General features: G+C 40.4%; 1 protein-coding gene across 4 annotated transcripts in view; it reads right to left on the bottom strand.

Moving 5' to 3' along the window:
* LRMDA (leucine rich melanocyte differentiation associated) overlaps positions 1-25271 on the bottom strand; it is a 1125425-nt gene that overhangs the window by 219377 nt on the left and 880777 nt on the right. For 3 of the 4 annotated variants that reach the window (XM_017548700.2, XM_037727249.1, XM_037727255.1), the window contains one exon: positions 12348-12432. The exons of the other annotated variant lie outside the window; for it this stretch is intronic. In XM_017548700.2, coding sequence (XP_017404189.1) covers positions 12348-12432 — 85 coding nt within the window. The remainder of the gene's footprint in view (positions 1-12347; positions 12433-25271) is intronic. 4 annotated transcript variants of the gene reach the window in all.

The raw sequence follows: 25271 nt of genomic DNA, 5'->3' as shown, positions 1-25271 counted from the left end.
GGGGGAGGGTGGGAATGGAGTTGGGGGAGCAGCAATTTAAATTGGGACCTCTGGGCAGTCTGTGTTTGGGAATTAGCATTGCATTATTTCCCTGGCTCCCCACCCCCTCTTGTCATTTAGTTGAGAAACATTTGCCCTGGAACAGCACACAGAGTTTGCATTAGCATCCCTGAGGACAGAACTTTGACCCCACAGACTAAGGAAGCTACAAATGGAAAATTCCAAGTTGCTGTACTCTTTTATTTTCATGCTAATGCTTCTGCAGAGAGTATTTAAGGAAACAGATGCACAAGAATAATAAAGAGCTGAGGACTAAGAGCTCCTCTGGCAACACTGAAACTGTGCTCCATCCAGCATGATCTTATATCTCCCTGTGCTTGCACAAGTCCAGAGGGGTCAAGGTGAAACCCTGATTTCATTTTATGAAAAAGCTGAACTAGCATTGACGTAGAGAACCCAGGATCACATCCAGTCAGGATTTGAAAATTGTTTAAGTTTCATTTCACTTTCTTCAGGCTACTTCAAAGACAAATGAGCATGTCTTTCAGTAAAAGGCTTTGGGGAATGGTGATTTCTCTTTCTCCCTTGCCAATCCACACCTGAGTTCAAAAAAAAAAAAAAATACTGATCCTTCTGTAAATCAAGAATAAAACTCTAAGGTTCCCTGAACTATCTTAATAGACTCCCTCCTGTTAGCTAGGGCACTCCAAAGTTAACCTGAAAAACTGGTTCAGGCCATGATGGAAAGCAGGGGGTGGGTCGGACCTGCCCCATTATGCCCTTCTCCCTTTTGGAATTCAGGAAAAGTCAACCAGCATTTAACATCAACATAGACCTTAAGCCTGATAAGAAATATTTACAATCCATTCTCTCTGAAGCTTGCTACCTGTAGCCTCCATCTGCCTAATACCTTGGTTTGCACAACCTCTTCAGTAACCCAGATATTCCTTTCTATTGATAATAACCCTTTCAACCAATTACTAATCAGAAAAATTTTAAATCTACCTATAACCTGGAATCCCCGCCCCCTGCCCCACTTCAAGTTGTCTGCCTTTCTGAAACAAATCAATGTATATCTTAAATGTATTTGATTGATGTCTTCTTAATGTATTTGATTTCATGTCTTCTTAAAACATATAAAAACATGCCATGCCCAGACCACCTTGGGCACATGTCATTAGGACCTCCTGAGGCTGGGTCACAGGTGCATCCTTAATCTTGGCAAAATAATCTTTCTAGATTTATTGTGAGAGTTGTCTCAGATACCTGTGGGTTCATACTTTCCTTGGATCTAACCTAAATGGTTCTCACTGTATTTTCAGTCCCTGGCCACTTCCCTTGAATTCTGTACAACAAGAAAAACTCACTCTGTCCTAAGAATAATGTCATCTTCTGTATAAATCCTCATGTGGGAGACATATGAGAGCACTACACTCTGCAAAGCCAGATCATCTTAACATTTTATCCTAATTTGTAAACAATACTTAAATTTTACTTCACCCTAGCTATGTCTTGCAGGGCAGAAGCTAATCAGAAATGCAGAATAACCATATCCAACTCTTGCTTTAAATTTATCAACCCTCTACACTTTCACTTAGATTATGAGCAGAAACTAGACAAGAACTCCACGACTCTCCCTAAATTCTCTTTCACACTTGGAACTCACCCAGGGAAAGTTCCTGTCAACTCAGTTCTCACCTTCGTCCAAGCCACCTCACAATCTTCCTTTCTTCACAGATCCCTCCTTTCTCTGCACTCTTCTGTCTAGTTTGGCCTCTGCTTTCTATGCATAGGACCTTGTCTCCAATTAGACTGTAGGACTCCTGAAGGCAGAGCCCACAGCTTCTTTTGCATCTCCTGCATGCCCTGGTACAGGGTTCTACATGTGAGGGGCTCTCATGAAAACCACATTGAGTGACTGATTGAAGAAACAGAAACAGGACCCCGCGGTGACCTGAAACATATGGAATTCTGAGCAAGGGAAATGAAAAGCCCAAAAAGCCCAATACCACACCCTTTATAAAGTACACACATCGCAACAAATCCAAGGTTATTGGAAAAGTAACAGCCCTCTCCCCAGACCAGCCCCAACCAAAAAATTTCATTAGAATGGATAAAGAAACTGCAGTAAATATTAATGGCTGGAGGAGGAAGCTAGAGGACAGCAGGCGGAGCTGAGCAGGTGTTCACCTCCCTCAATTTCAGTCCATTTGCAGCCAACAACGTCATCATTTGGCCTTCTTGAGCTCACCGACAGGCCATTTTTCATGATTTTACCATTTCTGGCCAAATGCAAACTTTTTAATTAAATGTACCACATGATTCCAGATGTTTGTTTATTTGTTCCAAAAAAGGTTGTAAAATCACTACATGAGGAAAATCCTGGGGCAGGGGTAAAGTTTTCTACAAGAGACAGGGAAATAAAAAGAGTCAGAAGAACTGGGACTGGGAAGTTAATACTGGGCAGAGCTCATGGCAGAACAATTTAGACCAAAAGCATTGGCTTCAACTCACTCTCCTTCCAGAAGCCCAAGATTCAGAAATAAAACACCCTGGGCACTTAATAGTTTTGAAGAGAATGAAGCTCTCATCTTTAAGCCAAAGACTAGAATGAGAACAAATGTTTGTGGCTGCTCTGCCTGCTTTCTGTACGTTTGTTCCTGCTGCCACGAGCTCCACTACATTAACTCCACCGGTCTTCCATTTAACAGGCCAGATTAGAGTTCATGCATGAATGGTAGGAGAGAACCCTGTGACTGGGATGTACCCAGAAAGGGGCAACAGGCAGAGACTATAGCCTCCCACACACCATGCTGGCTTCCTTACAGCTTTCTGGTCCTCTGTTTCTCTCTAACCTGAACTATAATCAGCATTCAGTCTATTGTGTTTGCAATAGACTGTTTCTCATATTCCTTCCTTTATTTTCTGTACCTCCAGCCAGCCAGCCACTCCAGGCCTTGTTCATCGAATGCTGGATTATATCAACGTTATCCCGGACCCTGTGTTTTAGTTTCAAAAGCCAACATCAGAAATTTTCTGAGTAACATGCAGAGGAAAAACACTGACTGTCCATTTTCTCTGAGGCCTGACCCCCCGTGACCAAAACCATCAGCAACCTCAAACAGTAACCCCATAGTGGCCATAAGGTTCCCTGTGCATGGCCCCGACTCCTGCTCTACTGGCAGTATCTACCCTAGCCCCAGCTGGCTTCCCCATCTGTTACCAAGATGTTTTCTAAATTACCTTTGCTAGAAACCTACTCTTGGAGGAATCACAGTCTACGGACACAGAACCTGGTTATCCAGAAATCTAAGGCTTCTAAGACTTGAAACAATCTCCCTCCAATCCCATTCCACCACGGCCTCCTTGAGGCTAGGCTGTCTCCTTTCCAGTTACCCCTGCATACTGCTTACAGATTAATAATCATACAGCATGGTTTTAAATCAAATATAAACCTTTCTGTCTGTGCAAGGTCTGCCCTAATAGGGACCTGTCCTATATAAGGAACCTTATTTCTGACCTTTTCAAAACAGGGTCCCTTTTTCTTGTCAGTTCTACCTGTTCTTGCCCTTGTGCTTTATCTTTACCCGTTTATCTTTCTGGAATTCTCTTCTTTTGCCCTCCACTTAACAGGTTCTTCAAAGCTCAAAGCCAACATCCTCCAAAGAGCCACGCCTGAAGAGTCTCACCTATATTCCATCCTATCTTTTCTAAACATGGATAGCACTTGCAGCTTTTACCAACTAATAAAGCTCTTACTTATGTTATATATAATATCTCGGTTGGTTGGTATTACCTCATTTTTGGGATCTCCTCAATCAAAACACAAATTCCTGGAAGATAGAGACAATATTCCCTATTTCTGAATTCTCCACAAATCCTAACAATACACTCAGTACACAGTACGTACTAAATAAAGACATGTTGGAGAGATTCTCGAATGACTGAGCTCACAGCAAACTTTGTCTTACTGACCATGTCATACTTCTTTCTCATAAAAAGGAGGAGGAAACAGCCCAGGACTCTAAAACATAAGCACATTTAGAACCTTCTACCCTGTACATTCTAGGCTTCCATTTTTAAAGATAAAGGGAGCATGGTTTTACTATCATTTTTTATTGGCACTGTCTGTTGGGGGAAGAGTTGTCTTTCTGACCTCTCATTTTACGGAAGCAGGGTTTGCTACTCTTTGAGAGGCAGGGGAAAAGTGAAATCCATTTTTCCCTCCTTGCTTTGCTTCTGAGAGAGAAAATCTAGATTCGCAGCCATTCTGTGTCTATGAGTATACCACAATTCTGCCCAGAGAATAGAAATAAAGCAATCTCGGAGACTGCAAATGAAAAATTATGCTCGGAGAAAAGGGAGAGGAAATGGACCCCTGTGGATTTTAAATGCTTGAAACGAGGTTGCTTAAAGTTCCTGGCTAAACTCCATGCCAGTCTTGGTAATAGTCTAACAGATTCATCCATCTTCAGATTCCACTTGGCTTGCCCTTCCATCACTGCCACCCTCCTAGACAGCGAGTGCACACATGCACATCTATCTATATATATGCGGAAGTTTTAATCTGCACTACCCTTCATTCCAATCCACCCAGCCCGGCTCCATACAGAGTGAAGCTATTGACCCTGCAAAGTAGCAGGGAGATGAATTTGATGACCCAGACCGGAGTTTTTAAACCATTTCAGCAAGGTCTAGATTCAGAGGGAAGTACAATTTATTCAGCACTTAGTAAAGTCCTTTTACTTTGGAACAGAGTGCACACACTGAAAATAGACTCCCACTGCCACGCAGATAAAATAAACCTGTCAACCACTACTGTCAAATCACTAGTCACCTCGATTAAATAAAGGAAACTTTAGCATCTCTGAGCACCTAAGAATTCCACCAAAATTATAAGCCCATAAAAGCATTACGAAGGAAAGAAAACTAAAGTAATGAGTTCTGTTGAAAATGTCATCAAAGGAAATCATTTTACATAATTAGCAAACGCTAATAATAGTTCTGTACAAGGAACCAACACACTCTTCCCCCACAGAGTCAGGGCACAGTGGTGGCAAGAAGTCTAAAAGACACAAGCCAAGGCTGTGCTCTTATTTGACAGGACCCCTGGACAAAAACGTGTCCTTGTATCTGCGGAGGTTTTTTATTTTTTCTTTTCTCACTTTCTCTCTCCTTTTGCTCCTTTTCAATACATTATCCATGGGGGAAATTTGGATCTGTCATGCTTCTATGATCCTTCAATGATTCAGTGACAATTTTTTGAGAAACTATTTGATGCTTAGTTCTCTTGAAAGACAAATCAAAATATTCTGGAAGACAGAAGGTAATATATAAGCAGGCTTTCTTAGTCATAAGGTCTGACCTTAGGTGAGACCTCCCTTGCAAAGTTGCCAGAACCATAAGGTTGTTCATCCCACATTTTTGTTTGTTTTGTTTGAGACGAGTCTCACTTGGTTGCCAAGGCTGGAGTGCAATGGCACGATCTCAGCTCACTGCAACCTCCACCTCCTAGGGTTCATGTGATTCTCCTGTCTCAGTCTCCCAAGTAACTGGGATTACAGCTGCCTGTCACCACACCCAGCTAATTTTTGTATTTTTAGTATAGACGGGGTTTTGTCATGTTGACCAGGCTGGTCTCAAACTCCTGATCTCAAGTGATCCACCTGCCTCAGCCTACCAAAGTGCTGGGCTTACAGGCCTGAACTACTGCACCCAGCCCCATCCCATCTTGTTAAATGATCAATGAGAACCAAGAGGCAGTAGGAAAAAGATTCCTTTATTCTGAGCCATTAAGTTGCCCTAAATAAATGCATCTATTTTCTTGAGTCTTTGCTATTGTTTTCTGTAGATTTTGTTTATAATGATCAGACCAACTTAGCTTTCACATTCCCTGTGGTTGACATAGTAAAATATTGGAAATCTAAAAATGAAAAACTAAAAGTTGGCTAAAAGAGACATACTCCTCTGACAGGGCTCAGAACACAATACCTCAAATTGTGGCACCTTGGCGTTGAGTGATTTGAAACTAAAGACACTGGAATGGCCTGAGAGGCAAGGTCTCTCTGGCCTTCTCTTACCCCCTGCCCCCTCCCTCTGTCTCTCCCCTGAAGTCAGTTATAGAAACCAGAATTCCTCTTCCCCAAGTCAGGTCATTGAAACTAGAATCCTGTCCCCTAAAGCCAGCCATAAAACCTAGAAAGGTCACACTATCTCTTCTCCTTTGAAGACCCTGGTTCCAGAGGGATCTTCCATCAGTTACTTCAATTGATCCAGAGGGTTATGTTCTATAACCAAAAGTTACTGTTATATAACCAGAAGGAACAGATCCAGAAGGTTCTGTTCTATAACCAGAATTATAAAATAATTCCATCAGTTACTTCAATTGAGCCAGAGGGTTCTGTTCTATAACCAGAAGAAGGAATGCTACATAGAGAGACCAAGAAGAATGTGAACAGATAGGCCCTTGTTGGGTTTCTCCTCAATCTATTACCATTAGATCATACCCTTTGTCTAATCATGTTTCTACACAGCTGTCCATTCTTCATCAACATAAGCATAAAAACAGTTTTCCCTGGGTCTTTTGGCCTTTATTTCTGAAGGCCCCTCCCCCGTCTCAGAAAACTTTAATTTCTTATCCTTTCCTCTTGTTACCCTGTCTTTTGTTATAGGCTGTGACCCTTATAATGGATGAGGAAAGGTATCTCATCATTCCGCCCCTGCACCTCCAAATCCTATAAGCCGAAAACAAGTTGTGAGCAATTGTTTAGTCAAGTAACTTCCCTTTGAACCCTCCTGAAAGCATTATGCTTGTTGGCAAGAAGTTTTTCTGGCCAACATCTCCCCATCCCAGACATCTTTGCCTACACTGCTACCTCTTCACATATAGACATTTAAATTTCCTTTTATTCACTTTTGCTTTGGCTGATTTAATGAGCTGAAGCAAAACACTCCGTATTTATGGCTTCTGTGGAAATGTATTTTATGATATCTCAGGCTAAAAATGTTTTAAATAATAAAGAAAAACCCACAGTTTTTCTTTCCATTTTTTTTTTTTTTTTGGATGACACACATTGAGCTGCTTCATGGAGATATACAGAAAAATCAATCGCTAAGCATAAAATGCAACTCACATTAAGGAAACTGCAAACGATAACTAATTATGATAAGTTGCTGTATAAATTACTTTGTGACAGTCCCAGCAATCAATTTCAAACACAAATAGACCAAGCCCCTTGTTGGAGAGGAAGATGAGTACCTAACAACTGTGTCGACAAAATTAACAAGATTGCCAACAATAGTCAAAGAAGAGAAGTTATCTCTAAGAAAGTTTCACAGCAAATTTCCTCTTTTTTTTTCTTTCTTTCTTTTACACATTTCAAGACCAATGTTTAATACGGCAAGCTAACTATGGCACATCTTCAAGACTATAGTATAAGCATCAGGAAATAAATAATTCAGGGACATTCACTAGGCTTGCAATTATCTCACAAAATGTGTATGCAGACAAGTTGAAATGGGATCCTCCACATGACAGCTATTGGTGAGGCAGGGTTATGGTAGATGTGGGGGATTATCTGTTTTAACATTGCCACCATTGCTTTCTTTTAAGGTTTTCTCTGTAGATCAGAGGGAGAACTAAAAACTGTATAGCCCAGAATCCCCTTCCGTGAATCAGCCTAGGTTAGAGTTGGCCACACAGAAGTGCTGCAGTATGATTTGGAAATCTAGGGAGGAGTAGGAACAGGGTAATGCATGGATAACCACAATGACTGCAACAGTCTCCAGGTAAGCGTGAGAATCCTCGCACAGGTGCTTCAGATAGAGAAAGTCAGTGAAAGACGCCCAGGTGCTCCTGTGATCTACAGAACTTTCCAGCAAGCTCCTGAGAAACACCAGCTCAGAGCTGAGGTTGAGATTCTGGGTGGCGGCACCACCTCTAATTCCTTCCAATAAAACTCCTCATAATTGGAACACACTGAGTGCCTTCTATTTTCCCTGTCTGAATCCAGACTGACATGGAGCATTCTCCTTTTTTGTTTTCAAAGTTTCTCTGCTCCTGATTTTATTGTTCTGTAATTTAAGAATAAAGAATGGCAGGGCAGGAGTAATACAATTGTTTTGACAGAAGCAGGCAAGTAGGATGCCGTAGCTCCTGGCAGCCTTAGCACAGGCTTTGGAAACTCATCCCATTGACGAACATTTCCAGGCCATGTCTCTCCCTCTACATTTTCTCCTCTTCCTTCCAGCTCAAGGCCACAGTTAGCTCTACCTACACTTGCTTCATACACACGGGATGAAGGATAAAGGTCAGGGGTGACTTGATAATTAGGGCACAGGGCTTGATTTGTTTCCCTTGCCCGTTGTTGAGTTGCTCCATTGTCCCCAGCAATTCTTGATGTCTCCCTCTGTGTAATGAGAATAATATTTGCCCTCCCCACATTACAGGGTTGTCCTGAGGATGATATAATTTACATTCTAAATAGAAATGTTTTCCCCAAAAGACACAATGTCCTCTACAGATGTGAATTCTTCTTCTAACAGCTACCAGATGAAGAATGGCAATATCTGGCATGCTGGGGCACGTCCTGTACTCATAACATATTTAAAGAGACATTTCTCCAACAAATATTTTAGCACTTCTCATAACATGAACACCCCCAAGGACACAATACGTGGATTGCCACTAGGGAACAAATGAGATTACTGACACATTCCACGTTCTCCTCATTCCAAAGATATGCTTCAACCCAGGGCAGTGTTCTCAGAGAGAATTCAGGTGGACCATTCTAAATCCATGTGTGTACCACAATCCATATCTTACTGAGAGTCTGACCCCTTCCTTGAGAGTTTCTGTTCTAGTAAAATAATTCCATCAGTTACTTCAATTGATCCCATTCCCTTCCTTACCATCAAACCACCGGTGCTTGAAACATTAAAATAATCAACTATTTAGAAGTTAGGCTTTGTGACAAAATGTTCTCTGGCAATTAATCTACACATATGACATCCATCCCTGATGGTCTGGGTTTATGAAAGCAACAGAATTGAGTTCTGAGGTCCACAAAGCTAGACCTTTCCCTTTAGTGTGTCCACCCCCAAAGGAAGCAGGGTCTTCTTTCTCGTCTGCAATCAAGTTACCTTGCAAAGGTAAGTTACTCACCCTTCCCCTGGGTTTCTATTACTCAGCTTTTACTAAAACATATATATGGAGCTTCATTTAGCTAGGAGGTCCTGTGCCAGGCATTGCAGATAAAGTGGTGAACATATGTACTCTCATCCACTCTTCACAACAGCTTATGGCCTATCTAGGAAGATAGTCCCTGAACTGGGAACACTGGCCTAATATAACAGTGTAGGGGGATCAGAGGAGTTTCCTTTGGAGTTATGATATTTAAGCTGATGCCTGAAGAATAGAGTCAGTGATGTCAAAAAGAAGATGAGGCTGGGCGTGGTGTCTCACACCTGTAATTCCAGCACTTTGGGAAGCTGAGGTGGGCGGATCACGAGGTTAAGAGATCAAGACCATCCTGGCCAACATGGTGAAACCCCGTCTCTACTAAAAAAATATAAAAATTAGCTGGGCAAGGTGGTGCACGCCTGTAGTCCCAGCTACTTGGGAGGCTGAGGCAGGAGAATAACTTGAACCCCGAAGGCAGGGTTTGCAGTGAGCTGAGATTGCGCCATTGCACTCCAACCTGAGTGACAGGACGAGACTCTGTCTCAAAAAAGAAAAACAAAATGATGATGAACTGGACTTACTGCTGCCTCTCAGGCAGTATTCATTTGTGAGGAGTTTAAGGCACACATAGCCTGACCTCTATCACACAAAGCAGAATATGAACAACTGCTTTAAGAAGATAGAAACAAATATCATTAATACCTATAGAAAGAAGAAAATCAACCTAACTCAGGTCAGTAAAAGCTTCATGGAGGAAGCAAAGCGCTGCACGTTACTAATTCCTGTGGTGTGCGGATTATCTACAAGTTACAGATGGAAAAATTGAGTCCCAGGTCTCCTGATCAGTATTCTAAGACTGGACTTCCTTTGCATTTGAATCTACAGTTTCTAGGACACGAATCTTGGGCCTATCATACTCGACATTGGAAGTTACATAAAAGGACAAGTAAAGGGAAAATGGCATGTCCAGAAAAATAGCAATTTGCACATGAACTACTGCCCGCCAGTTTTTGTAGTTGTTGGTGCGGAAGAAAAAGAGATTGGGAACTGGATGAATAAAAAATTATTTGCAAATAGAACTTCCAGTGAGGATTTTATAGACAAAAGTTTCAGACACCATGGAGGATTTCTGCGGTGAAAGAATTAAGGTGATTTGTCCTCACACCGTGAAAGGCCCTCTTGTGCATAAATGTTTGCAAGTTGTTTGCATGAAGGTATTAACAAATGACAAATAGTTTCATGATTTATATGATCAGAAACTTGAAATAATTACCTTAAATACTTTTTAAAAAATGAGATAGTCTTAAGTGGTTTCATTTTAGTGCCAAAAATAATGGCTTTCCCATTTGGAGAAAGCCAAGTTGCTTCAAGCCAAATTGGTTTATGCCAAGTGTAAATATATGAGTCTCACCTTTCTCCTACGTACATCAGTCCAACAATAATCCAGCTTTGATGAACTTCTTTGGTCCTCTCTTTATTGGTCTCCTTATGGCCATCAGCCCAAAGAACATCATTTTATGATGAGGACTTGCTTTTCTCAACAACCACGTCAGCACTGATAGGGCAACCAATGTGTCAAACGTGTAGGGATTTTCTTCAGTAAAACTGAGACATCTGTTGTTGGCTCCCTTTAAATAACATTTTTACATTTTTCTCATTGATGTTAGGCCCTGATGTCATCCAATAGCACTTATGTGAACTCTAACTATTTTAGGCATTTTTCCATATTCCAAATGTTATTGCAAATACTTTAAAACTATATTACTTTATACTTCCTTTCTTCAAGTCTCAGGTTCCTTATATTACTGTTAAAAATGACAGATGATATTTGTCCTATTCCTAATGATTATCATTTATCTGATCGTATCTCCCCATTGTGAAATCTCAATTTCATGGCCAGATAAACTTTACAAGTGGCTGTGACGTTTCTGAGACTTCGGTTTCTATGAAACTTATTCAATTGACTATGAAGTAAAATTACCCTTATTCAAATACAAGAACCCCTATTCAAATACGAATACATAAACACATGAGGATATGATGCTAATTTAAGGGTTAATTTGTTGCTCCATCTAGATGTGGTGTTATTTTAGGGAAATTCCCAAAAACAGTCTCCAAAGGGAAATATGCTCAAGACCTTCAAAAGGACATTCAGTGAAAGTGACCTGTTCATTCTCCTAAAACATCGCAGGTTGGCAGCTGCTTATTTCCCTGACTTTGAGCAAAATTGATTTTTTCACAAAATTAAGGCATATTTAAATGTAGAAAAGTTCTATTGACGCCCAGACACCAAACAGACAACACAGGTCCAAGCCACAGACACCGGAAATCCTGCCCTCCTCTCTTGTTCTTTTCCTGCCGAATACAAGTATCCCATTTGCCCAGAGCCCAGATGGTGACTCAGAGGGTCAGATTCACTGCTTTCTGAGCATCTCCTCAGACTGTTCTTCCACCTGCACATCCTGCAGTACTGCTGGGATAGTCCCTGTTCAGTTTCCCCTTTATATGTGTAAGTGGAATTTCCTTCTTTGGGAAACAATATTTCAAACAGCCAGTTTAGGGATAAGACATTTTCAAGTGATATTTCATGTCAGTGTACTGTCTGCTTTTGAAGCTGAAGACTCTAGAGATGGCAGCAGACATTCAAGGCTTTGGAAAAACTGAGTAAACCAAATTCATGTTTTGAGAACAAGAGAATTCAGCAAAAAACTGCACATGGATTCTCTCAATGTTGCCAGGGAAATTGGAATTCCTTTTAGTTATAATGTAGAGTTCACTCATTTTGAAATTACATATGTCAATTGTTATATTCTCAAACAATGATGCTTTTACAAATACTAGTGAGTTTCCCAGTTTCTCCCCATCACTAATACTGAAGTTAACATCTCCTCGGTAATCTCAAAGTACTCTAATCTCTTTAAAGAAAAAAAAAATTATAAAATTATATTATACCATAGATTTATTTGCCTCCCCGGTAGAATGCCACTAAATTCTGTTTAATGCGGGTTAAAATCACTGCGTGTGACAGGTATGGTTTTCTCATCAAGGACTTAAAAAGCACTGCGTTCTTTCTAAAGTGCCGAGGCAGCAGTAATGGGCCAGAGCTCTGCACAGCCAAGTGTCCCTCCCCGCACCCACTGAGAGCAATAAAAAGCTGAGTTCCAACCTCGGTGACTGGTGAGTTCCCTGGAAGCAGAAGGCAAGGGCGTGTAGTGGTGCTCAGGGGAGCTGGCAGTGTCCTCACTGGAAACCTGTGTGACAAAAGCAAAGTCAACATGAAGCAAAACCAAATACCAAACCCCTCCTTTACCAGACCTGTCTCCTTGGGATCCGAGCTTGGAGAAATTTTCATTCACCAAGATACTTCTTAGGAAGGAAGAGTTGTTTTTGTTGAGATAATATTCTGGTAAGTGTTGGGTAAGATCCAAAGCTTTGAGGGGCCTCAGTACATGTGGAACAGCTCTGAGGAAAGAGAGCAGTTTGTTTATGTGCTGAAATGAGAGGAGGAGGAGGAAGAAAAACAGAGAGGCGGAAGACAGGAAAAGTTAGAGACCTAGATTTCTATCAGGACTTTACCCAGTGATTCCCACAAAGTAAATGCTGGATATAGGCAGATTTCTATGTTAACTAGTGAAGACGCTAAGCTCTGCCCCCAGGATAAATGGGGAAAACCAGGGCTGACCTCTTTGAGCCCACTGGCCTGAAAGACTAGGCAGAATGAAGTCAGCATAGGAAAGGATATAAATTGTCTTGCGCTGTGCATTGGTGATTCTGGCTCAGTTTAACAACAGCAATGAGAAATAAGTCTGAAATTTGGATTTGGGATGTAGCAGTTATCAACAAACTTGTCACCCCAAGGCCTAAAAGAAAATAACATAAGATACATCTAAGATGATACTTTTTCGCTGTCTGCAGACCACTCTTTAACTATAGAACTCTGTCTGAGATGACACAGGCTGCTAAGGCTCACTCTTCAGAACCCAACATGCTTGTGAGTTAAGCCAGAAGAAAGTATTTCAGCTTGGGGTCCGCTGTAACTCAGAGACAATGACCAGTATGCCACACTCACAGTGTGGTTGCCGGTAACAAGAAGCAACTCTTAACTAACATTTTGAAATCAAATGCATTTTTTTTTTAATATCCCAACAAGAACATCTGCTAGGATCAAAATCTGAAGCTTACAATCTTTCCAAGCTTCATGAAAAAGTAAATTTCATTAATGCTACATTTTTCTTTCCGGAATAGGAAATACCTTCTATGGGATGTATTTGCCCTCCTAAAAGGAGGCCTTTTCTCCAAAGAGATTACCTATATTACAGGAATCAAACTAAGTAGGAGATTAGACCTACTTGCTAGAAAAACCCTTTAAATTTCATTTCTGACATTTGCGACGTCTGACTAAGCGGCTTTCAGTGGAGACTTATGGCAAGAGGGTGACTGGAGCAAAATCAGAAGCTCGGTCCCTAGGTAGAAACAGTTTTCAGGTAGCTTGCTTCACTCCAGCTCCAAGGCAAATATATGGTGTTTAAATTTGGATCCAAGGCTATTGGGTCCAGAAAAATAAAAGTTTGGCCACCAAGAAAGACATGTTTTGAAGTAGGTAAGACTTTTCTACTTTTTAGCACATTGCAAGAACGTGGAGTCCAAAATTAGATTAAAAAATCAAATACTACAGTCACCAAGTGTCTCTCTATTGGGTATTTATTCAAGGTCTCCCGTAATTTCTATATAATGAATGAAACATGATGACAGTGTCCTAAATATGGCATCTATTTAATGCTTGAGGCAGGACATATGAAGTGAGGGTACAGGAGTCATCTTCCCTAGATCTACCACACTTCCTCCATGGCAGGCCACAGTTGTCAATATGTCTGCTCCAACTCATTGCAAAAAAAAAAAAAAATCAATATGCGTTTTAGTTTGTTGTGTTGTGATATTTCTTAGAACTTTTAATCTCGATTTGGGCTGTTGACAATTTGATAACAGCTTTTTCCTACAATTACTGGAACAAATCCTACCTTTCAGGAAACACCTCTGACTGTGCTACACATTAGAATCCTGTAGCGAAGCGTAAAGGAGATATTTGGTTGCGCTTTGTATTGCAGGTAGAGCAAAATGGTGTGGCTTCTGTTGTTTTACAGTCATCATTCTATGACCAGCACTTAATTACTTTCCTGCTCAGTGTCCGTTGATAAACTCACATCATGAAAAATAATCTAGGAAAGCATGATTTTGCAAACTATGCCTTTGGATGGGACTTCTATGGCTGGATGTCTAGGAAAACAACTACAAATCAGGGTTCCAACTACCAACTCTTTGACGTGGCTTTTCTTAAAATGAAGTCCATGTGATCCTGTCAACAGTGATGCTCACACTGGTTCTCTGAACTTTAGGATTAGAAGCACGATTCAGAAAGACACAATTATCATATGAAATAAGTGGACAAGAAAATGTTTTAAATTTGTACTCTATCTTCCAAAGAATAAAGAACTCACCTTGAAACTGAGGCGGTATAGCTATCGTATATTGAGTATGAAGTAATGGAAAATTTAAATAATATTTTCTTTTACCTGGATTAAAAGATATGCCTAAAATGAGAATAAGCAAATTTGAGTAAATCTGAATCTTCAGGACTATAAATACTCTCCAATTTTGAATCCTTGGCAAATTTGTTGTTGCTGCTGTTGAGACAGAATCTCACTCTGTGCCAGGCTGGAGTGCAGAGGCACAATCTCAACTCACTGCAACCTCTGCCTCCCTATTCAAGCAATTCACATGACTCAGCCTCCCGAGTAGCTGGGATTACAGGCACGTGCCACCACGTCCAGCTAATTTTTGCATTTTTAGTAGAAATGGGGTTTTACCATGTTGCCGAAGCTGGTCTCGAACTCCTGGTCTCAGGTGATCCACCTGCCTCAGCCTCCAAAAGTATTGGGATCACAAGCATGAGCCACTGCACCTGGCCCTTGCTATCTTTTCTAAATGCCTATGGCAAGGAATTAGAGTTTTACATTTTAATTTTTAAATTCTCCTGCTAGGAAATATTTGCATATCTACAATAAATAATTAGTATCCAAAATAAAAAAGAATGTCTTTAAATCAATAGAAAATATAATAGAAAAACAGACAAAGGAAATGTCTGGAAATTCAAAGATGAGAAAACCTGAACAGTCAATAAACATAAGAGAAGTTGCTGAAATTTCCTAGGATAAAGGGCAATACAAATTAAAACAAGATATGATTTTTCCACTCATCATACTGGCAAATTTTAAGTCTCATAATAGCACGTACTAGTGAGAACAAAGGAAAAAGATGTTATCGTCTCATTCCTTGCTAGTGGGAATGTACACTGGTTCAACTACTTTGAATCGTCATTTAGCAATATCTAATAAAATTGAAAATAGGTGCAGCAATTTCACTTAAAATATGTAATTCTTTGGAAAATCTTACACAGGCCTGCAAGTTGAGACATAAAACTGTTTATTGCAGCATTATTTAGAAGAAATTGGAATTAACTCAAATGTCTATCGATGAGAAAAATAAAATGTTGTATATCAATAAGATAGAATAATAATATGCAGTATTTAAGAGAAACAAACCTAATTTCTATATCCCACTTTGAATAGATCTAAAAATGTAATACAGAGTGAAAATGCAAGTTGCAAAATGATAAACATAACATTTATGGAAATATAAAGTTTATTGATCTCATGTATGTATAGAAACATCTAAAGATTATTTAAAAAATATACACTAAATTCATTAAAACAGTTGCTTCAGCCAAAGGGCAGTGTAGTAGTCTGGGGCTGGTGGGATATGGGGAGAAGAGAACTTCAGCTTTACATATGATGCTCTTTCTTTCATTTAAAGAAGACTTAAATGTCAAAATATTAACAACCACAAATTCTCGATGATCTCTGCACGTATTCATTACTTTTCAAACTTTTCTACATTTTTGAAACTTCTCAGACCTAAGCTTGAAATTTTTTTAAAACACCAAAAGGCCCTATTTCTTTGCTAATCCATGCAGTCCTAATATTGACATGAACCCATAATGAGAGAAAATTTCCTTAAACAATTCTCTAGTATTTGTACAACATAGATTAATGTCATCTCTGATTGGCTTTTTGTAGTGAACTACCCCATTTCTGTTTCTTCTAGAGCTACTGAGAGTGAGCTCTAGAATAGGTAAAAGCAGATGATGGTAAATATATATCCCCTTCCCCCCAAGTCTTGAAATACTCATTCTGGCCTTACAAGTCCTTCTGCTGAAGATACATCAAAGCATTCTGAAGGTTACTTGATTCTTCTCCTGCTCACAATCAAAGAGTTACTAATAATTTTTAAAACCCACATCAATAAAGGTAATAGCCACTAATATACTGCACTCTGCAATTTCCATAATGGAAGGAAGGAAGGTGGAACTTGGCAACCTCCTTGGAAAAGATTCAACGCACGCACAGCGTATTCTGCAACAGACTTGCAAAGTGAGAGTTTCACTTGGTGATTACAGAAACTGATAAATGTGTAAAATTCAAGCCCCTTTCCAATGGGTTCATTCAATGAAAAACTGCAGTCCGGTGGATATTTCTGAATGTTATGGATACACTGAAAGAACATGATACAGACCACAGGAGGAGAGATTTGGCAGACTTTGAAACAAGAAGGGGGCAGCTACGAAGTTGTTTAATAGCCATAAATCTCCTACTATTTTTCACAAAATACCATCTAAGACCACAGCTCCACAACTCATTCCCCATCACTCAGCTCAAGTGGAGCGCTCTGGCATGTTCACTCACCCTTAAATCATACACCACAGAAAGTGATCCCGGGCCTGGGAAATATGTCAGCCTCTTTCAAGCAAAAGCAATCTTCACTTTTCATCACAATTCATTCCCTGAAACCATGGAATAAAGCTGACTCTTCTAAAAACATTTATTTTCTCTCATAAGAAAAAGCATCACTCATTTAGTTATCAAGTATTTAATAACCACCTACTATATGCCAGGCCCTTTGCTGAGAAAACCAAGAAAAATAAAAAGAGAACATCGGTTGCATTCCTGGCTCATAAAAAAAAATCATACTATGATTAATACTGGTCATGAAGAACCACCGACTCAGCGTGTCTCTCACAATCCCATATTCTGCATCATCACAGAATGCTGTCTCTGACCTTGATTATGACATCTACACGCATGTAACAGTAGTTACGTACTTACTCATTTCTCATTCATACTAACAGAGCACTTTGGGGATTAACTTTATTAAATTTCTGGAATTAATTATATGATTAACGCTGTGCCCAACATACTGTCAGAAATACAGGAGGAAGTCAATGCATGATGATTGAATGAGCAAAACATTTTAAAGTCAAAGATAAAGCTACATACCATGATTGTAATTCAACATGAAAGCGTGGGCCAAGTTGCCAGAATCAGAAAGCAAAGACTTGCCATATTCTGGAGGATTAAGTTAGAGAAACCAAAGAACCAGCTAGAAGGCTGAAGCTTCCCAGCCCTCTCGCAGATTAAGGTACATGCCTTTTGGTAAAGCCAGAAAGCTGGAGAGAAGGTGTCACTGACACACAGATTAAGTCTGAATAACAGGTTTGAAAGCAGGAACAGCCACATCCTGTCTAGAGCCAGCAGCCAAGAAAACGGGAGGAAATAAAACACAAAGTAGGGATGAGGCTGAGTCTGGAACCAACAGACCAAGAAAAGATCCCAAAGGAGAAAAGGTCAGAGTCTGGGCAAATGCTGAGGATGAAGCTGAGTGAGAGAGGTGAAGGGTAATTCAAGTGAGAAGCTGGTCATAGCGGAAGCAGGTGAGAAGAGGACAGGGTCAAAAGCCTCTCTGGAATAGGAAAGCATTCTGAAGGCGATGGGCTGGAGCTTCCCATTTGTTTCTATCTGATCTACAGGGGACCCAGTTCTGCCAGGGCCTACCGTGGCATCTGGCCCAGAGTAGTAGTTCGCAAATATTTATGAAAGGCAGGGAAGGGTAAAGCAAAAGGCGGGAGGGAGGAGGAGAACTAGGAAAGGGAAAAAGAAAGGAAGGGCTGTGGCTTGGGCATTGTGTGGGCTATTACATAACTAATCCACTCACACAGCGTAAGAGTTGTTAAAGATCTTACAAATCATCTAGAGCAGTGGTTCCAAAATATTTTTAGCAGACACTTATATAACAGAAGAAAAAATAAAACCATCTAAATATTGGACATTATGGAAAAGATCATAATTTTTCGTGATAAACTAATATAACTCTAAGTACACAGGAGAAAGAAATATGCAAAGATACTTATTACATAATATTAAGCGAACACAGTAAACATTAAAATAGTATATAGGTTATGGTTTTTAACGATATAAAATTTGGAACAGGTAGAAGTTACTAAGTAAAGATCAAAAGATTTTTGGTCCAGGCACAGTGACTCATGCCTGTAATCCCAGCACTTTGGGAGACCAAGGTAGGCAGATCACCTGAGGTCAGGAGTTTGAAAACCACCTAATACAGTGAAACCTCATTTCTACTAAAAAATCAAAAATTAGCCAGGTGTGGTGGTGGGCACCTGGCTCATTTTTGTATTTTAGTAATCCCGGCTACTCGGGAGGCTGAGACAGGAGAATTGCTTGAACCCAGGAGGCAGAGGTTGGATGAGCCAAGATCATGCCATTGCACTCCAGCCTGGGTGACAGAGAGAGATTCCATCTCAAAAATAAATTTTTGCTAGCAATGTGATCAAGGGTGCTTGGAGTTGTAAACTTTATTTAATATACCGTTACTTCTTATAACTTATAATATTTACAAATTAAAACACTACTCATACATAATGGCTGATATGAAATAATATCTAGTTCCTCAGATATTTTTCAATCTGTCCTATCAGAGATTGAGGAGAAATGGAAAAAGAGAAGGGAGGAAAAATTGGAGTTGAGGAAAAAGAAGGAGATCAAAAAGAAAGGAGGCAAAGTCTGCGACAGGATTTAATATTTCTTGACTATATGGTAAATGCTAATGCTTATCCAATGTATGAGATATGTCCTATAGTCCTCTCATTTGAAAAATGAAAAAAACCGAGACTTAGAATAAGATCAGTAATATGTCCAAGACTGTCCAGTTCTAAACTGCAGAGTAAGGTCAGAAACCAAGTCAGCCTGACTCCTAAAGCCCAGACTGTTTCCCTAGCCCCACACTCTCTCTGCACTGGTATCCTCATGTTTTCATGACGCTCTCCTCCTGGCCATTACTCTATTCTCCCCTGCTTCGATGTCCACTGGGCACTTGTCCCTTTCAGAGAACTGTAAACTTTAAGATTTTAGAGGCCAGACCTAATTTGGCAGTGAATGCCTTACAGCACCTAACAAAGCAACTTCTCAAAGTATTGAGAAAAGATTATCAGATGAAAAGAAATTTACTAACAGCATTAGTAAATTTACTAATTTTACTAATAGGTAATTGTAATACGGGGAGAACATCCCATCTGTAAATAAACAATTTTCTTTATCCAAAGAAGTATGATGGAGCACAAATAGTTTGCTAATTAATTCTTGCTGAGGATTTCATTTGTGTCCTATGTTAGAACATAGGACACAAATCAGACATAATCATAATCAGAATGTAATGCGTTATAACCTCCACATAAGGTGAATGTGTGTACATTTCTTGAGAATTATATGCAGGCATTTTATAAGCATTGTTTGATTTAACCCTCTTAATAGCCATATTATAATGCAAGTGTCACCGGATCCTTAGGGTGTCACTTTTCCAGTCAGAACCCTTTGTGGCTGGTGGCACCTTTGCCTCAGTTTCGCTCAGGCTCGCTGGGCTCCTTCCACCCACTTGGCCCAGCATGATACGCTCGGCTGGCACTACCAGCCCAGATCCCACATCTGCCAAGGGTGAGCCGGGCATGGAGTGGTGAGTGGTATGTGAGCGAGCGAGGGGTTCAGCCCCACTCACGGCCAGGTGTGCTGGCTGTGGTGGGGCAGGCAGCTCCAAGTGCCGGTACAGGCACCGGCTCCAAGCGGGGCTGCAGCTGGACGGGGCGTACTGCAAGTGGCTTCCACTGTGGGCACCAGAGAATGCTGTGGTGCCTGGAAGCTTGGAAACTCCAGGAACCACAGAGCCCTAAAGAGAGCGACATAGGTCCGAGATCCCTAGGTCTGTGCTTGCTGAAGGGCCGCAGCTTTTCTCTCTTTATCGTTACCTGCAATGTGGCATGTGGAAAGGCGTGTTTCAACGCTGCGTTACAGCTCTTTTAGTCCCGCCATTTGGCGGATCCTGAGTTCTTGTCCCACATCCAGGAAGAATGGGGCACGTGGACAATGAGCATGAACAATGCAAAGAGGAGCTTCACTGAGCAACACAACAGCTCTCAGAAGACCCAAAGTGGGTAGCCCCTTTCTGCAGGCAGGTCACCCCGAGCAGCGTCCAGCTTCCACAAAGAGGAGACCCATAGTGTGTAGCTAGCTCCTTTCTGCAGGCAGGCCATAGAGTTTGGCAGATGTTTATGGGTTCAAAAGGGGGGAAGTGAGTGGGGATTGGTTCATGGACATCCGTAGGCAGGCCAAAGAAAGCACCATAAATTCTCACTCCAGGCATACTCTCCACCTGGAACTGGCAGCCCACCCCGGGGGCTTCGGGCATCCTTGGCTTGAAGGTGGGGTTTCACTGAGAACCCACCCCTATCCACCCAGGAACCTGCCTGCCTTCGGCCATCAACATGCCATCCACGTTGCCCACGCTGTTCATGTCGAGGAGCGCCTGCAGGCCTACCCGGAGCTGCCTTCAGCACACCCTGGGCTGCCTCCTATGCTCACTGGCGCCCAAAGTCTAGAAGGGGCCAAGGCAGCAGGGGGCTGGTGTGTCAGGGCCGCCCTGAGTGCAGGCAAACCCAGCTGGGTCACGATAGCACCCAGGGTTGGCCACAACTTTGCTCTGCACTGGAGCGGGCGCCAGGAGCCACAGGTAGCACTTCCGAGCCCGCAGGCTGCAGCTGCATCCAGGAGCGCCGGCTCCCACCCCGCCAACTGGGTAGGGGGTGGGGCTCTTGTCTGTTCCCGGCTCCTACTAACCCTGGCTACGCTTATTTAGTGCACATACAAAGTTAGGTAATATATTGGTAGTGGGATATGAATCAATTCATGTTAATATGCAACATGTTCTTTGGCCTGCTAAGTAAATAAAACTATCAGCTTATTTAATAATCCATGAACGAATTATCTGTGCAATGTAGACAAACTGGCATTTCAGATCTCTTTGGCCTTTCAGATTCAAATAACCAGTGGTGTGCTAGTGTGAACCTGTACTGGCTTACAAGAACTAATTATTAAGGTTTTGGGAACTTTGGTCAGTTGTTAAACACAGGTATTATTTAAAATTACACATATTTAAAATGGAATAAATTACCTTAAAAGCAAAGGTAGTATTTAACCTGACTCCCCACTTCCAAATTGTTTTACAAAATTTTACCATTATTTATGCTCTGGAAATTGAGTCTACTGTATTCATATGATAAAAATACTATATAATGATGTGCGATTACTTTCCAACTTTTCGGCGATGGCACTTTGTAGCTGGACATTGGCCACTGTGGGAGTATTTGCAGCAGAAACTGGCAAATGCTACAAGTTAGAGTTCAATTTATTGTTATGCTGATTTGCTAAACTTAAAGTGATGGAGTAAACGTTAATGTTGTAGATAGAACCTAAAAAGATGTTGTGTGACCAGGCACAATGGCTCACAACTGTAATCCTAGCAATTTGGGAGGCCAAGGCAGACCCTTGAGTACAGAATTTGGAGTCTGACCATGGGCAACAGGACAAAATTCCATCTCTTAAAAAACGATGTGTTGTAGCCTAATGGTAGCAAAATAGTAATTTGTCCTCCATACTTCTTTGGCTAAATATAATTGCTTACTTATAGACAGGATGTTCTGCCTTTACAAAAATTACCCATGCTATTAGTATATTCCTTCTCATTTAATCAGCTTTTCTTAATTCTTTGAGAAGCTGATTTGTTGGGTATTTCAAGGCACTGTCAATAGCACAAAAAATTGAAAAAGTATTCTTCCAGCATTCAAAAAGTATCATCCAGTTCAGCAAACTAGTTGCTTATGTCACTAACAAATGAGTGAGTAAATTTCTGACATACTCATTAAGATAAAGAAATATCAACCAGCATTCCAGTTGGAACTATACTTGTTCATCAGTTGCAGCCACGGATATAAGATGCAAGAGTTTGGCTAAAATCATTGAAATTATCTGTGACAATTAAGTGATTGCATGGAGTTTTTTATAAAGAGTGTTCTATATTCAATTTTTGTTTTTAATTGTGTTCTGTACAATGTTTATATAACAAATGCAATAAATTATATATGTGTACACACACACACACACACACACACACACACACACACACATTTTCCCGCAAAGACTTGGCTGTTAAGAACTTAACCAGTATACCAGTATATAGAGCACTTTTCAAGTAGCTTCTAAAGTATGTTTCAGCCTATGGACAAAAGGGCTATTTTATAGTCTAGGAATGGAAATAACAGTAAGGAAAAAAAACTAAGTTTCAAGGATCCTGTTCTTCACTTATTCACAATTTGTATACTGTTTTCCTCTCTGTTTTCTGTGCTTTGATGCCTTATTGACAAGATTTAGAGCCAGGCTCCATCTTGGGCAATTTATTTAAACTCTTTAAGCCACATTTTGAGTAAAAGTGATAATGGTAGTAATAGTCACAATCACGATAATGAGAGTTAAAATTGCTAACACTTATTGGTGCTTACTTTGTGCCTGGAACTGTGTTAAACACTTTCCATGTATTCATTTATTCAAACTTCACAAGTTTCATGAAGGAGTTACGCTCTGTTTTACAGATGAGGAAGCTGAGGACCAGAGAAATTAAGTCCCTTGACCAAGCTCTCATTTAGGTTCTTAAGTAACTGCTACTTGGCAGAGCTGGGACACAAACCCGGGCAGCTTGCCTCCAGTTGCCACTGTCTTGACAATTACAAGCTGACTCCCTTCACAGTAAAGGTTAATGTTAAATAAAGTCAGAGACAACCACCTTAGCCACTGTTCACGGATGTTAGCTATTATTTATTCTTACTTCACTCCTATTTTGTTTAACATTTTACCTCTTCAACTAGACTTTAAGTTTCTTGAGAGGTAAGGCTAATGTTGTATGGCTTTTTGTACCCTTCAGAGTAGCCATGACAGAGACATGCCCATACTTCATAATTAAATATTCATTATATGAATTAACTTTGCTTCTCACTTGTCAAGCAGAAAAGCACTACTGAGATTCCTTCTGGTGTAAGCCTTAGCCTCATTGTAATCCAAATTCATCCATCAATTCATTACATTATTGTGATGGTCTAACAGTATTTAGATGGTCTCATCTAACCCAGATGAGAATGCTACACGTGGCATATCTCAACTGGGTTTGTAGGACTGTCTTAGAAATAATATTATGTCATGGTAGTCCTAAAGGCTTGATTTATTTTGGCTTAAAAGAAGAAACTTGCCTCATGTGTCTCTTTTCCTCTCATGGAGGGTTGTTTTTTTTTTTTTTTTTTTTAAATCTCAAGGGCTATAGGTCAAGTTCTGTCCTTGGAACCAAAGTAGTTTTCCAAAATGAAGTGAAGCCAGCTCTGTCAAGCTAGGCCAGATCTGCTGTCAGTGCTTTTCCCAAATACATCAGACCCTCTGCTTGTAAAAATAAATTGATACCAATGCAGGAAATTTATTAGGAGATGACAGCCCAGTTCATAATGGAAATATGGAGAAAACATCATCCTTCAAAACTGACAGTTTATCCATCATGCCTCAGATTCCTGAGATATAAGCAGACACTGTCACATACAATCTGCTGAGGACACATCTGCTTGGATTTCCTCACGACAGGAAACTCTGAAATCATCCAGAAGTAGGGAAGGACTTGCACTGCCCTTAATGTGTTCAGCCATAAATTTTTAGCATTAGCCAGAGAAACATGTGGCCACAGAAATGAATGATGATGGGGGGAAGCAGGAGGCCTGGGATTCCCAAAGGCCTTTTTTTTTCTCTCAGGGATGATGAACTAGGGATAGGGGTCAGAGAGGGTTAGGGCACCACGGTGAGGGAGATCAACACCCTGTTATGTGTAAGCAGAACCAACAGGTGGCAGGGTACCACTGCACACATACCATAGTTGGCTCTGTGTGAGGTTTGGGGACCTGGTCATCTTGCCCTGCTAACTTTTCAACTGTGGCTATTTTGCTTAGCTTGTTATTTATAGTAATAAACTTGAGACAATTTAAGAGGGCCATTTTAATTAAGAATAAATGCAAGTATATTTGTGGGGATCATAAGAGGCCTGATCTTTGCAGGCTTAATGAGGCGACCTACCCAACCCCATATGAAATAATCATGTATTGTATTAAAAGCTGCTTCAGAAAATATAATCGAGGTAGTAAATTGGAATGAAATGAACGTGGTATTAAAGGGGGAAAATATTTACTGCCAATTTTATGGGGCCTTAAAACATTTATGTTTTAAACTTGCATTCTTTGGAGATTTGCTGAGCGTTGTTAGAGCTGGGAAACTTTTTTAATGAGATACATGCATATTTTTCAAATTTACAGATCTTTATTCACGAAAATAGAAAGTCATAAATGTGAAATGGAAACCTAAACTAGGCAAGTGTAGCCTTAATGGCCTTGGATTCTTAATTGACTCTTTTTACTAGATAAAATTAAAAGCACAGGAAATTTCATTTTAATGTGAATAATATGCAAGGAAACTTTGGTTTATGTCAGTTTCTTTCTGATTAAAGTACAGAGCATCAGCATAAATATGATAACTCAAATTTGAGTTTTGATTCATTTATGTTACGTGGACATGGATAGGATATGTGCATTCCTGGGTTACTTAAAAACAGAGTCAAATACTGGCTTTTGAGCTAAAAGCCAAATGAATCTCCAATAACAGCAGGGAAACAAATTCCATGTTGATCAAGTCTTTATTCATGGGTACCAGTGGTTGAAAAAAATCCAAGTGGGTCTGTAATTCTTAAGACACTGAATCCCACTTTTTTTTTTTTT

The sequence above is a fragment of the Cebus imitator genome, unplaced genomic scaffold (genome assembly GCF_001604975.1).
Source record: "Cebus imitator isolate Cc_AM_T3 unplaced genomic scaffold, Cebus_imitator-1.0 Scaffold11, whole genome shotgun sequence".
In the NCBI taxonomy this organism is placed as follows: Eukaryota; Metazoa; Chordata; class Mammalia; order Primates; family Cebidae; genus Cebus; species Cebus imitator.
This window is presented reverse-complemented; position numbering and strand designations above follow the sequence as displayed.